The following is a 22054-nucleotide window of genomic DNA, read 5'->3' as shown; positions in this document are numbered from 1 at the left end:
TTTGGGGATGTTGTTAAACTTGCTGCTGCTAAACTGCAGTCCCAGCCTTCGGTTTGTTCCATGCAACTCTCATTGTTTACTGTCTCTTGGAAGAGCCCATAGCTGCAAGGTCTATTGCTTTACAGGTACTCTAGGAAGATTGAGGGATTAAGTTATACATTATGTAAAACTACCCACTAATCCTCTTAGTGTGCATTACCAGTGAATGGCCTGAAATAGGCTCTCACTAAAAGAGCCCTAACATTCACTTTCTTGATGACATTTCAATATTTGAGGTTTGTGTCATGGATTTTGGTGCTGAAATATTCAGTACACCATCTTCTGTCTGCTGCTAGATCCACACACATGTGTTAGTAGAGTGCTAACAAAATTGCAGTTGGTAAAGCAGATTACATGTTTAACTAGTAGCGAGACATGTATAAAATAGAATTACATATTTTCTAGAGTGACAGAGTCACTGGGTTTTTTTTCTTTTTTTGTTTTTATAAGAAAAAGAAACAGCTATAAAACCATGATTAAAAATGTTACAAGGGATGATTTACATTTTAAAATAATGATATTTTTAGAAAAAAAAATGTGATTTATAACATAAAAGTGTTTGGAAAGCATTTGGTTGCTGTGTACTGCCTTCTTTCCCAGTACAGTTTGCTATCTGTTATACAGTCTTGCATAAATGTTTAGATTAGGGGAGAAAAGAAAAATTAAATGTGATGGCTAAGACCTATAAGAGCTGACTCACTGACTTAAGTTATTGCTGTGCAGAAAGTTTGTAAAGCCTTTACATCCAGCGAACATTTAGTGCTACTTCAGCCTTGACAGTTGACCTTTCAATCTGATTGGGTTTAGCCACAATAATAGCAGCATCTGCACTACAGGCGATGCAGATGGCTGCTTAGGAACCCAACTTCTCTCATTAGATCTTACTTCATGCATCTAAAATTCAACCCCTCTTTGCATGTGTGTGCAAATTCTCTCATAATACCTGTTACAGGATCTGAGCAAGTTACAGTCCCCCGCCTCTTTTTCAAAACTTATTTTTAATTTCTCCCATCATTTTGAATATTCCTGGATTTATCTTAGAGGGGGGAGAGAAAAACCTCCAAACCCCTTCCTCTCCCCAGATATTTAGTCAGTACTGGTTTCTTTTTTCTTTTTTTTTTTTTTTTTTTTCCAAAAAGCAACAAACAAACAAGTTAGACTGTTGTAATTTGGTCAACCACTCGGGTGCTATCCATATCCACCATTTCAACACACTCTATTTCCTCACGGTTTTCAGGATTCTTCTTCTCTTTCCTCTTCTTCTTGGACGGTGGCAGGAAAGTCAGTATCACAGGTAAAATGGCAAAGCAGTGAAAGAAGGTGACTAATGCTATTAAAAACAAGCACCTGAACAGTGTACGGGTCAGATTTGAAGGCACAGCTGCAAGAGGAATCAGACCAACAATATAGCAGAGGTAGCTCTGCAAAATAGCTACCCCATGCACTTCCAGGGCATTTTTCACCCATTTAGTTCTTGTGAACTCTTTGCCCAGGACAAAGGTTGATAACAGTGGAGCACAGTTGTCAATTGTATAATTAATTCCGTAAATTAAGCACAACACAGAAATACAATCTAATTCCACTTTCCACAAGGTCATAAAACCTATAACTCCAAATTCAACCGAGGCAACAGTTAGAGTGAGCCAGACGTTGATCAGAGAGTCTGCCACCAGGAATGCAGAGAAGAAGAGCAGAAATAAAGCACTAATGCAGGAGTTCTGTAAGGGGGCTCCCACTGAAGAGGCATAACGATCCATGTACACAAATGATGGATTGAAAACAATGAATTTCACCTTGGAGGTGAGAGAGAGCTTCCTCAGGGTCTCCAGGAGGTCATAAAGTTCTTCCCTCTTGGTTTCCATTGTCTTGGCCACCAAGAACATCCTGGAGGCCACGACATCGACTTCGTTGTTATATTTCTTGGAAAAGATGATATCCTCTGAAAAATGGGCAAACTGAGGGGTCTTCAGGAATGAGTTCCTCAACATATCAGTGAAGTTCTTCTTGGGCAACCCAGTAGATATGTTGAGTTTCCTAAGGTAATTTAAGTAGCTTTCAAACCAAGATATCCTCACAAAGCCCTTGGTATACTCCAGCACATCCTCCTGGACACTGGTGTTCCAGTACTCGATCGACTCATAGATGTAGAACCCAATCACTGGGCTGTAGTTGCTGAAATACTTCTGCTGGGCAGTTGTATACTCAATGGTCCGTGTCGCAGTCGCTACGATGTTGCTCAGGTCTGACCCTTCACTGACCTGCAGGTAGCCCATTAAGGCAAAGGAAATATAAACAAGGTAAAAGAGAACTACAAAAGGCTTGACGTAAGTGTTTGTTATCCAGTCACAATAATAGCGTTTCAGGAACCACACCAAAAGATGACTCTCATAAGTGTTCGTTTCCTCTGAATCCGCCGTGTCCTCGCTGAATTTGGCTGTCAGAAGAAACCTATACCATGCAGGCTTCTCTTGCAATACCTCTGGCTTTGGTACCTTTCTGCAGAAGATACTATGCTGGTAGTTGTTTTCTATGTAGCCAGTAAACACCAGGCTGGAACCATAAAAGGAGAGTACATAGAGGTAGTTGAAGAAAATTGCAATACAGGAATTGCAGCAGAAAATCCTGGCTGCTTCAATGTTAGTGAAGGGACTGGCACCTATTCCAAAAGTGACCAGGTACATGGCAGTGGTGAGAGAAAACGAGAGCATGGAGTCTGCAAATACGGCTGCAGTCCTCTCTTTAACATGTTGGTCTTCTCTAGTTTTTCTCCAGGAGGACAACATTTCAAAAGTCCCATATAACCCATGACCTACAATAGAGAACAAAGTGAGTGTTTAAAGTACTCAAATCAACATGTAGAAAAACATAACGTGGACATGCTAAAAGATTCAAAGGAGACACAGCTGGCCATTACCAGTGCTTGCAGTAAACGTCCTGTAGAAGAGAGAAATGATTATGGAGGTCTAAGCCACAGGAGCGCATTTGCTACCTGACTAGCAAACCTTACTGCCAGAGCATGAGGAGAGTTCTGCATCATTGGTGCAGGGTTGATGGGTTAAAGAAAAAGGATTATTTTTCTGGTTGGCTGTTTCGTTTCATTATTTCGGAGTGCCTGTGATGGAAGATGCTTTGAAATTAGTTTTTCCTGGTGATGGAATCTGACCTGTGGTGAAAATAAAGAAATATGACCTTGAAGTGCCCATGCTGGAAACCGAGCATTAGTTGGATGCTTTGTAGAAAATCTGTAAAAAATGAAACTTTCATATAAGCTGAAAATTGTCAATTAAATCAGTCACCGATTTCTCCACTTCCTGTACAAATTTCCTGTCAGGAAAAAGAAATCCTAGAAATGGAACAAACAAAAAAAGCACAAATAAATTTTAGAGATGCAGAATGGTAGAACTGATATGGAACTGCTTAAGGCATTGGTCTTCTTACTTTAATATATCTAAGGGCTTTTAAAACCAAATACAGCTCTATTTTTCTTGGCAGTTCCTACATTTTGTAATGTATGTAATTAACTCTTAAAATGGATATAGCATTCATGAAAGGAGATGAAGATCTGCAGACCTAAAATTCCGTGTTTAGCACCCAAGTGCAGGCAAATTGGGAAAAGTATATAGTTTTATCTTAATCATCGGTTGGTCATCTTCCTCTCACAGTTTCTATTTTGTGATTGATAACCAAGACGCATTTGGAAGATACAGACCTCTGCTCTCTTATAGAGGACCTGAGCTGGGAATGCAGCCATCGACCAGCTATCAGGTGAGAGTGGCTGAGATAAAAGTAGGTTGATGTTTTACACAGACATGAATGGAAAAATATAGTCTTTGTATCACACCTAAAAAGCAAGACTGCAATATTTTCTCATAATAATTCATATCATGTTGATCTTTATTTAATAGATTCTTTCCATCTAATCCCACTCTCTTTGCTGCCTTTTAATTACTCCTCCTCCTTATTCTTTTGCTGTTTTTGCTGTCCCCTGCCTACCTCTCTGGTCTGCTTTTGCATTTTCTCTGGAAATTCCCAAAAGCCAGTCCATGGTGTTTTGCTCTTACCCATTCCCTGATAACATTAGATAAAACAATCAGTGCTGAATTAGTTGCTGATGATACTGGAGTGCAATCACTGGACTTCTGAAGCTGATGCTCCAGTCAGGCAGGTCAAGGTGATTCACAAATCTCTGCTAGAATTTCAGGCTGTCTGCAGAGTACCAAAATTGCTGTATCGGCTCTGTTCTCTCCACCTGTAGATGATTATCACTTTTGCCACAAGGGCTATGAACACTGGTCAAGAAACCCCCAAACAAATGAGGTATTCTAAAGAACCAGAAGGCTAGAAAATATATTATATTAGTGGGATTGGAACTAGATGATATTTAAGGTCCCATCCAACACAAACCATTCTATGATTCTGCTATCATGTTTGTTCTTAAATGCCTCATGTAGGCTAAATATTTAATTAACTTGACAAAATAACCCTTTTGTGATCAATACCTTTTACTGCAGGGGCAGCTGTAGCTAATTCACTCCACCCTTCTTGCAAGGAATATCCTATCTATATTTTAACAGATGGCAGAGCTGGTCACTGTTAATGCTGAAAAGAATAGGTAAGGGGTGTTTTATAAAGAATTCAAAATACAGAGTTCATAAGATGAGATAATAGGAGAGCTGGTGTGTCTCCTTATCACAGTTACCTGGTCTCTAGAGTAACAAAATCTGTGCTCTCATTGTTGTCTGGAGTCACGGCACGGACCACAAATGTCCAATTTGTAGCAGTATTACAGTCCTGGTTTTGGTATGGTATTTGGCATTCATCTTAATTTTCCCAAACAATGTTTTACAGCTGCTTTCAGAGGCCAGGTCAAGACTGTCAATTTGATAACTAGCACCATGCCCCCTCTTAAAGCTAATGGGGAATACTGGAACTCCCCAGACATAAAATCAAGCAAAAAGCACAATCAGTGACTGGCACCCCGTTGCTAATTATGCTTCAAATAGTTATGTTCTAGGCTCAGTAGGCAAAGCTATTGCGCTTGCTTTCAGTGTGTTCTTTGTAAAGACAGACTGACCTTTATTTAAATGTAACTGATCACTTGCCAAAGCAGGGAGTGAGAGGTTTAATCCATTTATGGCTCCCATAAGTCCTGCAGACAGGCTCGTCTGAGAATTTCACATGGCATCATATGCATTAGCTTTGAGTGAGCAAAACAGAATAAAATGAGGTCATTGAATATTACAAATTACTTCCATCGTGAGCTTTAGCTATAGCATGTTTTTGTAAAAAAATATTTCAGCGTTAATAGGCTCTTGCCTAAAAATACTCAAATAGCCGCATTAATTTGGAAAGCCTTTGTGATGAAAAAAAGAACACAGAGCTAATTAAATGTGATGCTGAGCATCACTTTTTAACAGGTATAAGATTTTGGATAATGTCTGATAACATGACTCCTGATACCACGTATTTTCTTCAAGTAGAAAACATAAACCCACAATTTTCTGTTATATAATCTTCAAGACTACCCTAAAACAGAATCTGATTTAGAGACTGCTCAAGTAAATGCACGAAGAGGCGTCACCACATGTACTCCACAAAGCCAACAGAAAAACATTTAGATGCTCTTCTATTTTAGGATAGGTTCCTTTTGTTGTTTTCTACAAAATCTGTGTGCTAGGAATTGGTATTTTCCTTCAATTGTACAATTTGTGATTCCTCTGTCCATTTGTATAATAGCTAAAAAATTCTCATTTACCTTTAGGGAGACAAGCCTAAATGACAAACCTGCACACTTTTTGCATTAGTGGCACTATTGACCTGACCCAGTATCCTCTAAGAAAAAGATTAAGCCCAAACTCATGCATGAATTAGGCATGGCAGTGCGAAGATTAGCCTTATTTAGCTAGAATGGTAATTATATAACTTAATGTACTCCTCTAAATACTGACTACAAGCTCAACTTGGGGTGACAATCTCCACCGTCGTTTAACTCATTGATACTCTTATAAATCTGATCCACAGAGATTAGGGCAGATAGCTCCATGGAAGCATTTTGTGAGAATATCTTTCACTTGTCCATCATTTCAGAGGTCTATTTTTTTCATCCCTAACCCATATGCACCGATTACCTCTATTCCTCTCACTGGTGCTATGTCTACTCTACATAATATTAATGAGAAGAAGGCAATTTTTTCCTTGCAAATAAATTCTGTAATTGCTTGAACCGATTTTCCCTTTTTAATAGAGATTTAGTCACAAATCTGTAATGATTTAGAGCAATTTGTTCATTATTCACAGTCATTCAGTAAATAATAAATATGAACTCAAACAGCTAATGGGCTACTGGAGATCTTTTCCTGTTGACATTTGCTATTATGATTCACTGGTCGTGCCCTACAGACAGGCTGTACAACCATGAGCTAAGAAGGAGTACATGGAAAGATGAGATTTTTTTTAAGGAAAAGAGGTTCTGAAAGGGCAAAGGAAAATGATAAGGGAATAGAAGAAAGGTATTGGACAAAATGGGGACCAAACTCTTTTTTTCCTTATTTTCTTTTTCTACTGCTTTGCATTATAGGCAATACTCTTACCACATGTCTTGGATGACTGAGGACAGAAATTCTGGCTTTTGTAGCCAAAGAAAATAAAGAAGTTATTCACTGTTATTTCTGAGGAGCTTAAATCTTTTACGGACTGAGGTGGGCTATCTTTAATTTTACAAGCTAATAACGATACCAGCAATAAAACCAATAAAGTATGCCTATCTTAAATACAGCACTTCTGTGAGTAGCCTGAAAATGCTATAAAAAGTTTCATCTGCCTCCTTCAGGATCAAGTCTTGCAATTACACATGCTCTGCAAAATCAATACAGAGCATGCATGAGAGAAAAAAAGCACTTGTAGGAAGTTGTGAAAACTAAGGCAAAATATTTTTTTTGCTTAAAATTATCAAATTATTTACCTCATTTTAAACACTACTTATTTGCAGGCACTTAGACTGTTCTTTTTAGTACCATTTTAAAATCTCAAAAAGGAGATGCATCGTTTTCCCTGCGAAGTGGGTGTTCAAGCAAGAGGCCTTTACAAATGGGCATTGGTAGCCTAGGCTTAAAGATGGCTCCACTCCTGCCTGGCAAACAGCAAGACTGAAGCAGAGAAGGGTGAAGGGATTTAAATCAGCTCCAGAGCCCGTGGGAGGGCAGTGAAGTGACCTCCTGGTCACAGGAGTCACAGACCAGCTCTCTATTTGCTTGGCTTAATTGCTTCCCTAAAACAAAAGCTACCACCTGCTTTTGTTGTTTAAAGATTAAGGAATATATTCAGTTTTACACTGAAGTCATGTGAGGTTTTGATCTTATCGTGATGAGGTTTGGGTATATAATAGACTTCTTCTGTAAAAGAAAGTAAGGGGAATGACTGAGAAAAAGGGTTTGGTTCCTTTGCAGTTCTACTCATCTATGAAAGTAGAGAATAATAGTACACTGTGGGTCTTATTTTTTTGTTCTTGCTGTTCTGAAGCCAGTACGTCTCTGTGTGTGTTTGATACTTGAGTAAAATCTCTATGAATAAAGTACCACTTAGAGATTGTGAAGTTCCAGCCTTCTGTGTGGAAGGTTGCATTTTAGGGGTAATTAATTTTATTCATCCCATTTTAACACAGTGGCACACAAAACACTGATAATGATTGATCTCCACCTCAGTGAGGCTGAATGCTGCACCAGTGCGTATGTTGCCCATTAACTGCCAGAATTAACACTAATAAAGCACCAACCTGTCTTCTGAAGGGGGCAAACTTCTCTAGCAGCAAAGATGGGTTAAGAGGTGTTCCCCCTTCTCAGGCACTGCTTCCCCTCCCCTACCAAAGTCTGCTGCTCCCTCATTACTACTAATTCACCTGTTTCTAGTTTAAATGAATGGTTGGGATTAGAAACATCAGCAACCTTTTTTTTTTTTGAGGGTTACTTAATTGAAAATCTTTTCTTGACACTGATGGCACAAAAGACTGGCAGAAATTGGGAATGAGTCATGGTAGGATGTACGGGAGCCTCGTAAACTGGGTAGGCAAAAACTTGAAGTGGAAGCATGCTCTGACAGTGTTACTGACGTTAAGTCTGGGTTTTGATTTAAGGTTTTTGCTTGCATTGCAATGGCTGCATCCTTGTACCACTATTGGTTCAGCTGGACGAATGCTGTCTCTCTTAGGTTGATTTAAGCCTGAAATCATCCCACTGAATAGGAGCACTTGTCTGCAAGAGGAATTTAGTGTGCTGTGAAAAAGTGTGTGAATTTACAGAGGGCCAGCTATGTTGCACCAGCTTTCTTTGTGGAAATCTGTGAAGGACAGCTTAATTCACTTTCAATGTGGAGTGAAATATCATCCGCAGAGACAAACACTGGATGAATTAACATGAAATAGCTAGGATGCTATAAATTCATATCCCAGCTTGCTGCCAATGCAAGCAAGGTCTCAAGAACTGCACTTGTGCAAAATTAGTACACGGGGGATCAGAATCACACCACAGGAATTGCCCTTTCCAAAACGATACCTGTAATAACATATGATATAATGAAGGTGCAATGAATTTTCCTAGCTGACAATATTAAAAATAACAATGTATGCTGCTCCACTCTAGGATTGCTTTCCACAGTAATGTCAACAAAGAGGCTGAGATAATTTCCCCCTGCTGACTTATTTTTTCCAGCTAGATCAGTGAGCTCATCAGCTCCCATCTTCTGAAAAGCCAAGTGACTGCTAATCCAGACTCCCTTTGTCACAGGAGTTGCAATCAACCAGTTGCTGACTAAATACGTGACCTGCCTCATGTGGTCTGTCCCAGCAGGCACAATTTTAACTTGGAACATATAGCAGGTTCAAAGTGCTACTGAATATGCAGGCAGAGCATGGAATTTGCATCCAGTTGAAGTAAACATCTGGCTTCATACCCTGTTCTCACTAAAACACCAAAGTACCACAGCTAATCGAGATCCTTCAGCATGCAGACAGAATTAGGACTGAGCCTACAACAGTTTTCACTGAGTTTATAGCAATACGGTGTCATGGGTTGAGCCCAACAGTTAAATCATCAGCAGCATGCTGTTGCAACAAACTGTTGCCTGACTTCAGTTCATACCACCAAGCACAAGTTCAAAGGGCAAGTAAGCCTGAACACTACATGCGGGCATGGTACCTGGATTAAGAAGAACACACGAAGAACAATATGGGATGGGATGTTCTGGTGTAAGCATAGGCAGTACGTATTGCAATGCTTTCTTCCTGTCACACAGACCCTACATGTCTGTATTGCAACTGAATTATAGGTAGGACAACATACCTCAGAAATACGATGACAATGCTGTCAGGTAGGTTCAGTGTTTGCAATTATTGTTTTAAAGACTACTAAATTTTACACATATATCACTAAGTTGTACTATGCCTGCAGATGTTAACAGATGACTTGGGATCTTCCTAAAGGAGAAACGTACTGAAATTGGGTATCTCGATCTGTTAGGCATCTAGGCATGATACCAGATCAATCTCTGGGATTGCTTTACATCTGAATATTAGCCATTCACCCTCAATTGTCAGGCTGATCTCTCCAACCTGCTTACAACAGCACTGGCCATCCAGCCCCCAGGCATGCCCAGGTATTGCTCAATTTAGTACCAGAATCAAAACCACAAGAGTCTTGGTGCATTCACACCAGATAAAAATCTGCCTCAGTCTCCAGAGAGAGAGAGAGTTGTGTTTTGTGCTGTGTCTACTTGGCAACAAAGTAAGAGAAACCGAAATGTTTAATAATACGTTCCCAGTATCTGCTGTGTTTCACAGCTGTGGGCGGCTGTGCCCACAGAAGCACACTGCTGAAGAGAAAGTGTCCCTGTACAACACACTGTATTGGTTGGTGCATGCAGAGAAGAAATCTTCAACTGGTGCTCAGTGCTTCATGCTAGGAGACCACAGTGTTATTTTTAGTCGTAGATCCTGCAGAACGACTCTCTGGGTTGTTAAGCCTGCGCTCAAATTGCTCAATGCACAGGCAGGAAAACAGGGTACGTCTGGAAATCCAGCACAAGGTCTCGTGTAGTGCTGCCAAACACAATTTAAAAAGGGGATAGGTTCCTCATAAGACTCATATGGATCAGCTGGTGGAGTAATTTTGATCCCAGTCTTCTGGCAATGAATGTCTGCCATAATATCCTACATTTTCTATGTTTCTAAACTTAACTTTTGGAAATGCAGCACAGGATTAGCTCTCTGTTCCCCTGTGAAACAGTCTGTTTGGTCAGGTTTAGCCACTTCTGAGTTATACTAAAAAGTACACATCTGCACAAAGAATGCACTGACACAAAGAAATCATCCTCGTGCTCTTGGTCTCACTTTAAATGGTTGGGACACAGCAATGCTTGGGGTACATGATGCATCCCAATTATAAACTCCCCAGTACAATCTTTTATCGTAGCAAACAAGCAATAATGATGATGCTTGCACCAAGTAAGCTGATGTTTTAGAAAATAGTACAAATCACAAGCTAATTTTAAGAGCATGATCAGCATATTACTACTGAAATGAAAAACATTCTACTTATAAATCCCTAGCTCTGAAGAAATACATACATATACACAAGACACATGTAGACATTACTGTCATTTTTCTACCTATGTAGGGGAAAAGAAGTAAAGAGTATGAGAAGTATTGTAAGTAAGTAGAATTAAACAATGCTTCAGTATTTATAATCCTAGACTTCACCACGATCCCTAATCAGCAATGGCAGTAACATGGTTTGACACTTTTTATTTTTAGGAATATGTGTATTTTAAACCTATTCATTATAAAAAAGCATATTCTAATTTAATATTGCATTTTCAATTTTTTTTTAAAGCCATACCAAATTCAATTCAAATTAATAGCCTCATTTTAATGCTTACATGGGTAATTCAGCACATATGTAGTTAATCTTGAATAATCTCATTGATTTCAACAGAGTAAAAATTACTGATTTAGGCTTTGGGAAGATGCTTGATATTTTTCTTGGATCACTTTTTTTTTAGTATTAAACCAACATAATAGCTGAGATTTCCCTGTTATAGTGATAGCAAGAATGTAGGATAAGCAATTTCATAACCAGAAAAACATTGGAGAGGAAACTTGAGTGGCTCTTTTATTTTGAGAAAGGTAAACAAAGCAAGTTATAGTTCAAAATCCACTTTTATATATAAAAATAATATTTAATTCCACTTAAGAATCAGTAAAGGCTTGTTTTGGTGTTTAAATAGTGGGCTGTCAACTATGTTTAAATGTGCGACTTGCTTTTCTCTGTTTTTGTGGAAGACCTGGCAAAACTTAAAAGTCTTATTTCGCTCAGTGCAACAGAAGGAGCTGAGTGTTAGCTAAATCTGATTTTAGCTGCTGGAATATTTATGTCTGCACGGTGCGCTCATCTACGGACTACCCAGACCTTGTGCAGAACCAAACCGAAAGCATTCGAGCCAAACCTACGTATGTGCAAGCCCGTGGTTCTGGGTCAAACAGCAGGTGGGCTTCTAACTCCTGCCGGCCTTTGAAGAGTCTCCCTGCCCAGGAGTCCCCTGCTCCCCCCAGAGATGCTGTTTTCTCTGTTTTTAACTTGAAAACATCAGAAAATCCCCCCGAAAGCACAGTGCCCTGCCTAAGCTGTTATTTGAAGAGACAGGGAGAAAGGCTTCGTTTTGCTGCACGGAGGATCACAAGAAGAGGAGGGCACAGGGCTGCAGCTGCCCACCCCTGTTGCTGGTGTGAGGTACAGGTCCGGGGTGCATGGGGGGAGCCAGGATCACCCTCTGCACCGGGGAACCACATAGGACAGGATGCCAGAACAGTGAAGGAATGACACATGTGGCCAGCAAGACAAATTTCTCCTGTGATGTATGTACCTCAAGCCTCACTGGCCAAGCAGGTGGATAGATACAGAGTTATATGTTAAGTACTACTGGGCTCATCTCACGTATGACATGCTTAGATTCATATCAGCAGACAAATTGCAAACTAATTTTCCCCACAAAGTGAGTTTTTGTAAAAAAGATTACTTAAAGGTAAATGAAAGCTACCTGCAACCATACGGGCAAGGTTAATGTTTACCAGGTTACAGAACAGCCAAGTGACATATAGTACATGACAGTTCCTGAAGACAGAGTAAGATACAGCAAGTATATCTAAGGCAAAGTCATGTTTTAAATCTGCTTTAAATTTCTAAATTCACAAGCTGAAATATCAATTGCTTCTAGAAGTGTCTTCCTAGTGGAATATGGATTAGTTTACCACACTTCAAGTTCCCTTTTTCTGGTGAGAAAGCTGCAACCAAAACACTGCAGGCATACCCTTAAATTCTCCTGTTTAAGCAATGTTTGTTATTAGTCTTACTCATAATATATAGATCAACCATATGTGAAACACAATCTTCAAAAAGTTTCAAGGCTTCAGTTAACGCACTAAGACCTATTATTTTTACTGACCAAAAAAAAAGAAAAAAAAAAAAAAAAAAAAACAGACTTAATTTATTCTGATTTAACTTAATCCATCTCTGACAGAACACCGAGGTCTCATGATCTGAAAATGGCAGGCCCCTGCCCTGCCACACCGGCCTCTTGGCTATTGCCTATTTGGGGAGAGTCATTTATTAGGTGTGCAAGATGTGCATCATGTCTCTCACAGAAAGACCTAAAATGAAAAAAGTCATATCATTTCCTGCTGATCTTCCAGGTCTCCATTGACCATCCATGTCCAGTATGCAAAGTATAACACAAACATATCTATCTATCTATCTATCTATCTATCTATCTATCTATATCTATATATATATCCTACATATATATATAGAGCGATAATAAAATGTTTATTTTCTCTAACCTGTGAACTTGCAATGTATTTTTATATATGTAGAAGGTTCTCTTGAGGGACTTCACTACTTGAAGAAAATCAGGATCTCAGAGCCAAACTTTCAGTGCCTTTGACTGTCTGAGACTTCTCTTGACAAGCCCTTCCATTAAACTATTACATGCACCGCCTTCTTTGCAGTTAAAAGAATTAAGACAGTAAAAGTATCACATCTTTCTGCTACTGTTTGCATAAATGAATGCTCATTAAATGCACTGCATCCCCTGTAACATATTTTTCATATGAAATAAGTGCATATTGGAGCATCACCAGCCAAAAGGCAATGCCTGATCTTACTCAATGATTGTACAGTACTTGGTTTCAATATTAAACTGTTCTCTGGACTGATTTTCTACAGATACAGCTCCTCTTTTCCAAAAAGCATTACAATTACTGAGTCATCGACGCTCTTCTGAAGCCAAGAAGCATGTAAGAGTTCAAGGATTTCACCATGGTTTGTGGTGGTGAGGAGACACGTTGGCTGTGTCACCATCACACGTGGCCGGCTGCACGCTCTACTTGCTGCTTTTCGCACTGCACGGGAAAGGGTTGGTGCATGTGTCCAAAATACTCTGCACCATTTGTATTTTAAGCCTATTTTCTTTCCAAGCATTAGTGGCTTCTTGGGTTCCTCAAGGCGCTTGGGGCATCATCCTCAGGAGGAAAACTGGAGAGAGGGAGACCAGCAGGTGGAGGAGGTGGTTAATCACCTATCCTTTGGGTGAAAAACACTGACTTTGGTGAGTTTTGAATGTGGAGGGGTGGCCTGGAAGCCTACTTCTGCTCTTCCCCATGAGGAACAGAAATGCCTGGTGATGCCTGAGGGACTGCAGAAGATGCATGGCTGCTTAGAGAGCTCAGGAAGAGATGGAAGGACTGAGGAGAATAGACTAGGTTCTGACTAGGAAGAATCCCCAGAATGCCTGTGATTCTGCTCAGGGTAGATAAAACCAGGTAATTTGATTTATTTCTTAGAAGGGGAATGAAGGGAACAAAACACAAAATGTTTAGGAATATAACTGAGCTGCATAGGGTTGAATTGGGAAAGCTGAGCAGATGGAGTGACAAAAAACTAAGTGTACTTCCAGGACACTCTTGGAGTCCTTTGGCAGCATGAAAAAAGCAAAGGATGAATGGTGGAAATCACTGGGAAATCTGAAGCAGCTGAGATATGACTGCAGGGTATGGTGGGCACCTGTCTGGGAGCCAAGGAAGTTATTCAAGAATATAGGGAAAAGGGTAGGAACAATGGGCCCGTCTATGGCCAAGGAGAGGGGAGGATGGGAGGGAAGAGAAATTAAAAAAAAAAAGAAAAAAAAGAAAAAAAGGCAGAGGGAGTGGGGAAAACCAGAGAAAAGATGAAAGAAGCCTAGGGAGTCCAGAAGATGCTGAGAGCTGTGCAGGCATCAGGAAGGAGATGCTACTGCCTGGAGCAGGGAGATGGGTGAGACCTGCTGGAGGAGGCTGCTGGAGATGGCAAATGAGATGGATGAGATGGGAGAAAGGGGCAGGGGAGCAGCAAGCTGAGGGAGAATGCTCTTCTTCCTGGCACAAAGAGACAACAGAGGGGCAGCCAGACAGGGAAAGTGAGAAAGCTTAGCTTGGGGAATAAAACCAAGAGAGACTCTGTAAGCTTCACATTTTTATTAACTGACAACAGGAAAATCGGTGGAAAAGTACTATATGAAGTCAAACATTTGTGTGTGTGTGTGTTACCTTTGTGTGTGGACTGAAGGGCACCAGAGAGACCTGCACAGAGGCTGGTTCTCTCTTTGAAACTCTCTACAAGTAACCAGTGTTGACACTTCAGTTTTATTGAATATAGCAAACACTTGGGTGCTTGAGAGGGAGGACAAGTTTTGGCATATGTTGCAATTCCCTACCATTATGTTCTTCCAGAAAACTGAAGAAGGAGCAAGGCTAGATGCCTTACTGGTACCAAGGCACAGCTCCAGCAAGCCACGTGTGCTGACACGTGCTGGCCTGAGCACCCTTGTCCACTCATGGTTTTCATGCTGGTTATTAGATGCCCTCCTTGATTTAGCTACCTGTTGCCTTCACAGTCCTTAACCTTCAGCAATCCTTTCACTTGCCCTCCTGTGCTTTTTACTACCATCATGAAATACACTGACCTCCTCTCTTCTGTTTCCTAACGTTTTCCTTCTGACCACCTTTCCCAGCTATCGCTGACCTATGATGCCATCTTTGCTCCTCCAACTTTTTGCATTCGTAAAGCCCCTGTACAGATATCTCAGCTCACTCCTCCACCGGCACAGCTTTCCCACAGGCAAGCCATGTGGAAGGTGTGCATCCACCAAATTTGTGTTTCTGAGAAGCGATTGGCTTTTCTGCATCTGTGAGGTGCTCTTATGAGCCCTGGTACCCCTGGGCACCTCCCAAAGCATTCTGCAACTCTCCTGCTCCTATGCCCCCTCCTGCCAGATGCAGCCCTGTGCAGTCTCCTTCTCCCTTGACTTTCCCCCCACCCATGACTGAACCTCAGGAGGACCCTGTCTGGCTCCTGCTCAACACTTCCACCTGCTCTTTCCCATTCGTCCCTCCCTGGACCTGCTCCATTGACCGTATTCTCCTTCCCTCTTCCCAGCATACTGACAGGGTGGGACGTGATGGGAAGATGGAGGGAGGCAGTAAGAAGAGGTATTTGCATTAGTCCCTGTTTTGCTGAGTTTCACACAAAGCTGGCTATCGTTTCCGTTTACAGCAAGCTGCAAGCTCAAGCCGCTCTTGTTACTGCTAACTGGTTTTCCTCTGCCAGCATCAGACGCTAAATATAAGCCCGTGGAGCCATCCCTGTGTCCCTGCCCATATCTGGCAGCGCCTGGCATTCCACCACAATTTCACAGAGCCGATGCTTTTCACGAACTTGGCAGCTGAAGAGAGCCGCCTCTCCCTGAATAAGCTGTAGGAGTTTCTGAAGGAATAGGAAACAGATTGCTAGTGTTCTCTTCAGTGCAAAGGGCAATGTTGCAATTTTCTTTTGAGTTCCTAAGTTAAATGTTGTGCTCCACCTCTGGGAAGTAAAAAAAATCATGCCAAAAACTTGTTCAGCCAGTGCTGCTTGTTGTCCAATGGTATGTTTGGTAACACAGTGGGTTTTTTTGAGGAAACTGGTATTTTTAAAGGATTGGCAGTTATTAAACAGCATTTAATGCGCAAGGGAAACTTATGATGAATGTGTTAGCATCTGTGCCAGACCAAACATCTGTAGTTTTCAATGCAGCAGGCAACAGGAAATCAGAATTATAATTCTGCTTTTCAATTAACAATATAAAGCAACTTATTTTAAATTCAACCAAATTGAAGAATTTAATTTTTTGGTTCTTAGGGTCAAAAATGAATAGCCTTAGTTCAGCAAAGCATTCCACATGAACTAGACATGTAAGTAATCGTGCCCTTAAATTCCTTGTTTACACACTGATAAATGCGGATAATAGTTTCAAAAACCACAGAGACATATGCTAATTCAAAATATGCCCAAATGAATGGTGGGAGCCTGCCAAGTTTCACAGGTTTTAGGCTTCGCTTTCATGTTAGAACTACCTGTATAAATCCAGAGCTGAAGAAGAAAAGTTCCCAGTTTGACTTGACAAGATATTCCTAGAGAAAAGAGTGGCTGCAGCCAGCCTGCCCTCTTCTGCAAGCTCGCCCCAGCGCAGCCCCTTCACGGGGGCTCGGGCCAGCCTCAGGCACTGCCTCCTGCCTTGCCCTCACAGCTGGACCTCCAGTGACCAAAGGGGACCCCTGCTCTTTTGGCATCTGCTGGGGAAGGCCGTGTCTACCAACATCTCTCCTAACTTCAATTTTTGCCATTTAGGTAGCAACGAGAGACGGCTAAAAAGAAACCTGCCACAACATTAAAACATCACAGTAGTGACATACTCAGGCATTATGCACAGTCATTGATGACTGCATTATTCTGACTTAATGAGTTACCTTTTTTGAGTGGGGTTACAGAAATCTGCCTTAATTAAAGAGTAAAACAAATTAGAATAAACTACCATGAAGGTGATTAAAACAAAAGCATGAAGCGCTTAAACCAGTATGTCATATTTAACAGGTGGGGTAGGCAAAAGATGTTCCTGCCTACAATTACACAGTCTGATCTTAAAGACTTCAACTTAGTAAACCATGGTAATTTAATAACTTAAATTTGTCCTATTGATGCAAAACCTAAGGATTCAACACCTACAGAGGCTGGTGCCCTTCACTATAGCCTGTGTGTTCTCAGAAATGGTCGATGCTGAAAGGATGACAAAGAAAACAGGATGAATGAAATCTAGTATTAAAGAACACACTGAATGGAGTATTTTGCAGACATATTGTCTGAATTATTAGAATGGGCTTGTGACTGGACAAAGTATTTAAACTACTCAGAAAGTAATTCTTGAGAATATGAATAAACAGATAATTGCAAAACATTGCTGACTAATTAGTTAATGCATCTTGGAAGGGCAGTGATGGTATCAAGATGAACTTAACAGGAGAAATGGTGTGAGATAAACAAGCTATAATTCAGCAAGGACAAGAGTAACCTTCTACATGTTGGCTGGAAAAACTGATTGTGCAAACAGGGTAGAAAGTGACACGAAGGATCTGTGAATTACCATGTGCCACCAACCAAATGCCAACCATTTCATACTGCTGAGAAAAAAATGAATGTCATATGGGGATGTATGAACAGGAGTGCCATATGCAAGATGTGTGAAATCATCCTCCTACTCTACTTGCTGCTGAAAGCCTCAGCCTGAATCCTGCGCCTGGATTTAGGCACCACCCTCCACAGAAGATGTGGAGTGGCCAAAAGCAAGAAGATTGCTGGAAGTCTGGTAGGCATAGTCTGAGGAAACCTGTGATGAAAAGGAAGAGGACTGGGCAAGTGAGAGTGGTCCCAAATATGCAGAGAAAAAGAAAAGAAATTGTTTCCCAGATGCAATGGATAAATAATGAAGACAGCTGAGTTGCAAAAGGGGAATTCAGGTTAGACATGATGCAAATGCTGTAGTGGTAACGCAGCGAAAAGCAGGGGGAAGCAGCCCAATGAAGAGACAAAGTGCAGGTTGAGAAGTATCTGTTAGGAAAGATGTAATCTTGTCCTGTGGCAGAGGGCAGATGATGTCTGGAGAGTGTCCCCTCTCTGGCTCCGCAATGCTGACGAAAAGTTAAAAATCCTCAGCTGCTATAAACTGGGAAAACTTCATTAATTATTTATACCAGTAAAGGGCCTTGCCTGAAATGTATCAGTGTAATAATTTTTTCTATCTAATTTTTGCTTTTAGCCATGAGATTATGAGTAATAGCTATGGGGCTATCCTGTTAGCCAGAAATCCCCTACCTTTCTAAAGGTCAGTTAATCTATGATCTAATCTGATGGTCACTGAAATTAAGTAGAAGCAGTTGAGTGGTCTATAGTGGAGGGTGGTTTGTGTCTCTAGCCATTATTGAATTACCTGGAGTTAAACCATCTTTTATAAGCAAAACATCATATAGACATGAAATAAATTTTGAACCGCATGCTGAATCTTTCTGTTGTACTGCAGGGAAAAAAAGGAAACCCTGCCTTTCTAGCTAGCGGTTTAAAACAGTTCTCATTAAAAACTCCAGAATGTCTTTAGTGCCTTCTGTTCACCTGTGATATTCCTGTCCCTCGGGAGACTTTATGCAGCTGGAGAAGCAGGCGAGATTCAAGCAAACTTGGCTGCTCTGTCTTGACTTGTTCACAGTGAGAGCTGAGCAGCATATTTGAAATTTACTCCTTTTAAGATTGGAATACTTCAACTAAGCAAGACCAAAAAAAAAAAAAAAATCAGGAAAAAAAAAAAAGAAAAGAAAAGCAGAGTTGGCTATACAGCTCAGCAGTTAAAGGAACACTAAAATAGAAGTGTGAAACTTTTCATAGTTATCTGTGAGTCTTCAAGGATTCCAAGACTCAGCGTACTCACTATTAGTGAATTAAAGATCTGAAAGGTTGTGCCGGCAAGCAGAGGCTTTGATCCCCACACAGAGCTAACATTTCGTACTTTTGAGTCACCTTTCCCAGGTACTTTCACATGGCTGGACTTCAGACTGCTTTTCTACTACTCTTGGAACACATCTGGAAATCCCCTCCTATGTAGTATCATATGGAATACACACTACTGAATTTTATAATACATGCACAGGCATAAAAACCTACAGAAAAAAACGACGACTCAGGTCAGAAAGCTAGCCTTTTGACTCCGACCTTCTTGTGCTGCATTTCCTCTAGATTATGATACAGTTTAATTTTCATGGATGTCACCTGAAAATTAAGTGCTGATGTAATGTAGCTGAATTCAATCTGTCACTGAATATATTCTGTACATTAACTGGTAGTGCAATGCACTGAAGGATGGTCTTTAATTAAAGTGCAACAATACCACAGCTACCGTATGGGCATGGCATAGGAACCTGGTGCTGGATATAAAAATAGTTGTGCTAAAATGTGTCATATCACTACATGATGTGACTAAGTCAGTGGAGACACTCTTATGCTTGAAACCTGAAGTATTACTGAGCACTGATTTTCATCTGAGGAAGCTGTGATCAAATCAATGCATGTATTATTCTCCACGAATGAATAATGGCATGAACGAGGACGTATTAAACACCTACAGCGCACAAAGCTTTTCACACTGGTTATGAACCAAACACAAACAAAGAGGCTGTGAACTCTCCAGAGCTCTCGTTTTGTCTCCTGCGAAGTTCTCCTGCCTGTTTGGATACAACACGCAGCATCCCCACAAATGCCCTGGTGCCAACAGGAGAGGGCACTGAGTTTGGGCCAGGAGCAAGCTGACTGCCCTTCTCTTCTCTTCCCTACCCTCGAGGAAAACAAAACAAAACAAACCGACCCCATACCCCACAGGAGAGTGAAGGCGGTACAAAAACCTGGGAGATGAAGATGCCTCTGCTGGCACCAGAGGAGGGAGCGGCCAGTGCTGCTTCCCTCTGTAGCTGTCGGCTGCGGGATGCGCCGGCGCTAACTGGACGGGTCCGTCCCTGACAGGGGGACGCAAAGCTCTCCCCACCGAGGGCTGTGAAAGCCTCCCTACACTCGCTCAGCCAACACAGAGGCTTCAGGATAAACACAACCCAGAACTGACCACTGCCCTTATCCCACAGACGGGCGCCTGCCAAGCCAGGGCAGCACCGCTCTGCTCTCCGAATGAGACAGCGCTCTCTAAATGCCCAATGCGTGCAGCCCCTTTGATTTGCTGTCACTGCTGATGCCATCATTGCGGCACAGGGACCTGTGCAAAGCTTTCCCTCCAATGCTAGCTACCAGAACCAACATCAAACATCCACAGAAAAGCAGCAGCTGGGCTCACCCTCTGCACAAGGCATGGCATTCGCACACGCGTGTTCCTTGCTGCCACGCGGGCACCACGTCCCACAGCAGGGCGCTACGGCACACCGGAGCACCAGGCGTGATTTTAGTATCCCGGCATGGTACAAACAGTTTAGGAAAAGAGGCTGTGTGGATTTGGTATGGGGCAGTGTTGCAGGGAGGAGGCACCAAGAGCCATGCAGTGATGCTTCTCCGCTTGCTGAGAAATGCGTCAGGGAGGCACAAACACACAAAAGAGAGAGGAGAGGAGATAGTTACCTAACATGACGAAGGGGATTCCCAGGAAGGTGGAATTGTATTTCCCACCAGTGAGATTGATGATCCCAGCTGCAGTCAGGGTGGCAAGGGTCACGGTCAGCAATCCCAGCAGGCCAAGCCAGGGTTTGCTGCGGACACAATCCTGCATGGAGCAGCAGAGAATGGCCAAGGTGACCACAAGGACCAAGCTTGTGATCAGGTAGCGTTCTGACACCCTGCTTGTCTTCTGGAAATCCTCCTTCAGCGAAGAAGAAGTGAAAGGATACATTTTGACTTTCCTGTTGGATTTCTGGAAAAGTTCAACAGTGTCACAAAAAATGGATTCCCACTTCTCTGCCACCATGTCATTCAAGGAGTTGATTGCCTGCAAGTAGTAGGTGAGCTGAATGGCTTCTGCAGACTTCACCCGGTCTTTGCTGTGCACAGTAACCCCACCAAGCTGATGCCCGTTATACACTTCCCTGCCATCCTTTAAGTGAGTAATCGGATAAGTGATTGCAAAATTAGTTCGATTAGAAGAACGAGCAGCCTTTAATTCCTCCAGTACATGCACTATGTCGTCCACTATGCATGTCTTGTCATTGTTCAGGATACATATATGGGCAAACGTGTAATTGAAACCAGGTCTTTGAACTTGGATCCTGGTCACAGCAGAGTGCAACTACAAGGGAAAGAGAAATCACACACGTTATTCATCAGTTCATCTCGCACAGTAGCAGCCAGAACAACAGCGGCTCCTCACCTCCGTCCCTTTCCTAGTTGATCTAAGCAACAGCAAAAGTTCTGGTGACTGGAATATTAATAGCACACTCATTGAAGAAAAAAAAAAAAAAAGGAAACATGCACTAAACCAGCAGTATTATTCCCTTACATCCTTTGCTGGCAACTCGGGTGTGTTGTGACTTGCATCTGTGCCATGTGCATCTGCCATTTGGCCTCTCTAACAAGTAAGCAAAATCAGAAGGCCCGGACCTCCACTTTCAAGTGATCTGAGTGAACATAAAAGGGAGAGAAACAGTCCAAGCATGTGTGGTGACACTGTTGTGCTCGGGATTGCCATATTACTCTCTCGACAGATGAACTTCAGGTGCAGAAGGTAGAAGGGCAAGGTGACCAGGGGTGCCACCTGTGAGGGATGTGGCAGCAGCCTGGCAGCCGGCAGCTGCAGGGGACCAGCCCTCGCTCAGAGAAAAGGACAGGCCACAGCTGCACATCCTAAGTGTAGAGATTGTCAGCATAGCAGGAATAAGATAGCTGGCATTAATTAAATTACCCTCTTTTCCCCTCCCTCTTTCCCCCATCAAATCCTCAGCTAATCTGAGAGTGGGAAGCACTGGCAGAGACTGACAGTGGTCTTCTCTTTTTCTGAGTTTCTGTCAGGGAAGGCCCTCTAATTTTAGGGCCTGCAGGTTATTACAGTTTATTGTTTGGTCTAGCAGCTCTTAGTGCAGCCTTCTTTG

The 22054-nt window shown here is 41.8% G+C and overlaps 1 protein-coding gene across 1 annotated transcript; it reads right to left on the bottom strand.

Moving 5' to 3' along the window:
* Window positions 1–462: 462 nt before the first annotated feature.
* Window positions 463–21263, bottom strand: PTCHD1 (patched domain containing 1). The gene is made up of 2 exons (XM_026844696.1): window positions 20595–21263; window positions 463–2848 (listed from the first exon to the last, which is right to left on the bottom strand). Exons 1-2 carry the CDS (start codon window positions 20935–20937, stop codon window positions 1194–1196), a joined length of 1998 nt encoding a protein of 665 aa, XP_026700497.1. The 5' UTR covers window positions 20938–21263; the 3' UTR covers window positions 463–1193.
* Window positions 21264–22054: the final 791 nt, after the last annotated feature.

Source organism: Athene cunicularia (genome assembly GCF_003259725.1).
Source record: "Athene cunicularia isolate RWA chromosome 1 unlocalized genomic scaffold, athCun1 chr1_part1, whole genome shotgun sequence".
NCBI lineage: Eukaryota > Metazoa > Chordata > Aves > Strigiformes > Strigidae > Athene > Athene cunicularia.
Note: the sequence above shows the minus strand (reverse complement) of the source record. Positions and strands in the feature narration are given on the sequence as shown.